Genomic DNA, 1220 nt, shown 5'->3' with positions numbered 1-1220 from the left:
AAAGGGTGCTGATGTTTTATTTTTTGGCCTAGTATCATTGTTTGAGATTGTTTATAGTATTTTCAAGAGAATTAGGTATTCATATCATTCATCTCATTCAGGTGTAAGTTAAGCTAGAACTTTTAGCATAGGGATATTCTGTTGGGAATTATATTAATAGGAATTCCCTCTATTACACAAAATGCATATTGAAGAAAATGGGAGTAGCGCTTGTATTATCAAACACTTGGCATATTATTCAAGTTTGTACCTAACACATTTGGTTGTTGAATGTTCAGTTTGAGCGTATTAAAGACACATTTCATGTTTAATATGTTTATCTTTTCAGTAATTAAGACACTGTAGAATAATGTGCGCTGTGAATCTTTCTGCTCTTTTCATTTGGTTGAAGTTAGATAATGCTTTTTTCTGTACATGAGCTGGAATCCATGTTACTTTCCATTTGGTGTGCTAATTGTTAACAAACATTTACCTCCTTGTGAAAATTTTGTATGTGCAATATACTATGGTGGATTCCAGAAACACTAACATTTTTGGAAATAGTATGTACTGTAGGCTTTCCTACATCTTTCCACCATCTTTATTTTCTTATTATTTTCTCATATGAGCGGTTGTCAGACTTGAACAACATGACTTGAGAAGTACTTTTTTTTATTTTTTACAAAGTCTTTCTACAATTTCCAGTGAGGTTATGGATAATACCTCTGACCTCTCGGCGGATTCATTGGTACAGTCAACGGACTCTGCAATAGCTGTGTCTCCTGACCTGGAACCAGACCAGGAGGCTCAAGATTTTGGTAAAAAGGAGACAGTTGTTCTGAACAGCAATGGGCCAACAGGAGGTTCAGAGGTTGAGCAGCAGAAGGGAGAGCAGAAGGGGGAGGAAGCAAATAAAGGTGAAGAGGACAGAAGCAAAATACAGGCGACTGTCATACAAGACAAGCAGGAAGTAAAGCAGGATAATCAGGTAGGAAAAAAATGACAGTGATTGCTGGGCATGGCTACCTTTATATAAAAAAAAAATTGATTGTGCTTTATGATACGGATTTTTAGGGTTCAACAATACACTATTTAGTGCCTGTTTTCTAGGGCTTTTGGTTATGTGTGTTCGATGGCTGTTTTATTTGTTTGATTAATTTGTGTCAGTGAAGTCTTGTCTGAATGAAATACCTTATTGTCTGATGTCGATATTTTCTATGGTGGAGTTTAATTCATAATGT

The 1220-nt window shown here is 35.7% G+C and overlaps 1 protein-coding gene across 1 annotated transcript in view; it reads left to right on the top strand.

Moving 5' to 3' along the window:
* The window catches only part of LOC119585994, a 23226-nt gene that overhangs the window by 9038 nt on the left and 12968 nt on the right, over nt 1–1220 (top strand). The window contains exon 3 of the mRNA XM_037934706.1: nt 685–967. Within this exon, the coding sequence (XP_037790634.1) occupies nt 685–967 (283 nt within the window). The remainder of the gene's footprint in view (nt 1–684; nt 968–1220) is intronic.

Source organism: Penaeus monodon, chromosome 20, assembly GCF_015228065.2.
Source record: "Penaeus monodon isolate SGIC_2016 chromosome 20, NSTDA_Pmon_1, whole genome shotgun sequence".
In the NCBI taxonomy this organism is placed as follows: domain Eukaryota; kingdom Metazoa; phylum Arthropoda; class Malacostraca; order Decapoda; family Penaeidae; genus Penaeus; species Penaeus monodon.
This window is presented reverse-complemented; position numbering and strand designations above follow the sequence as displayed.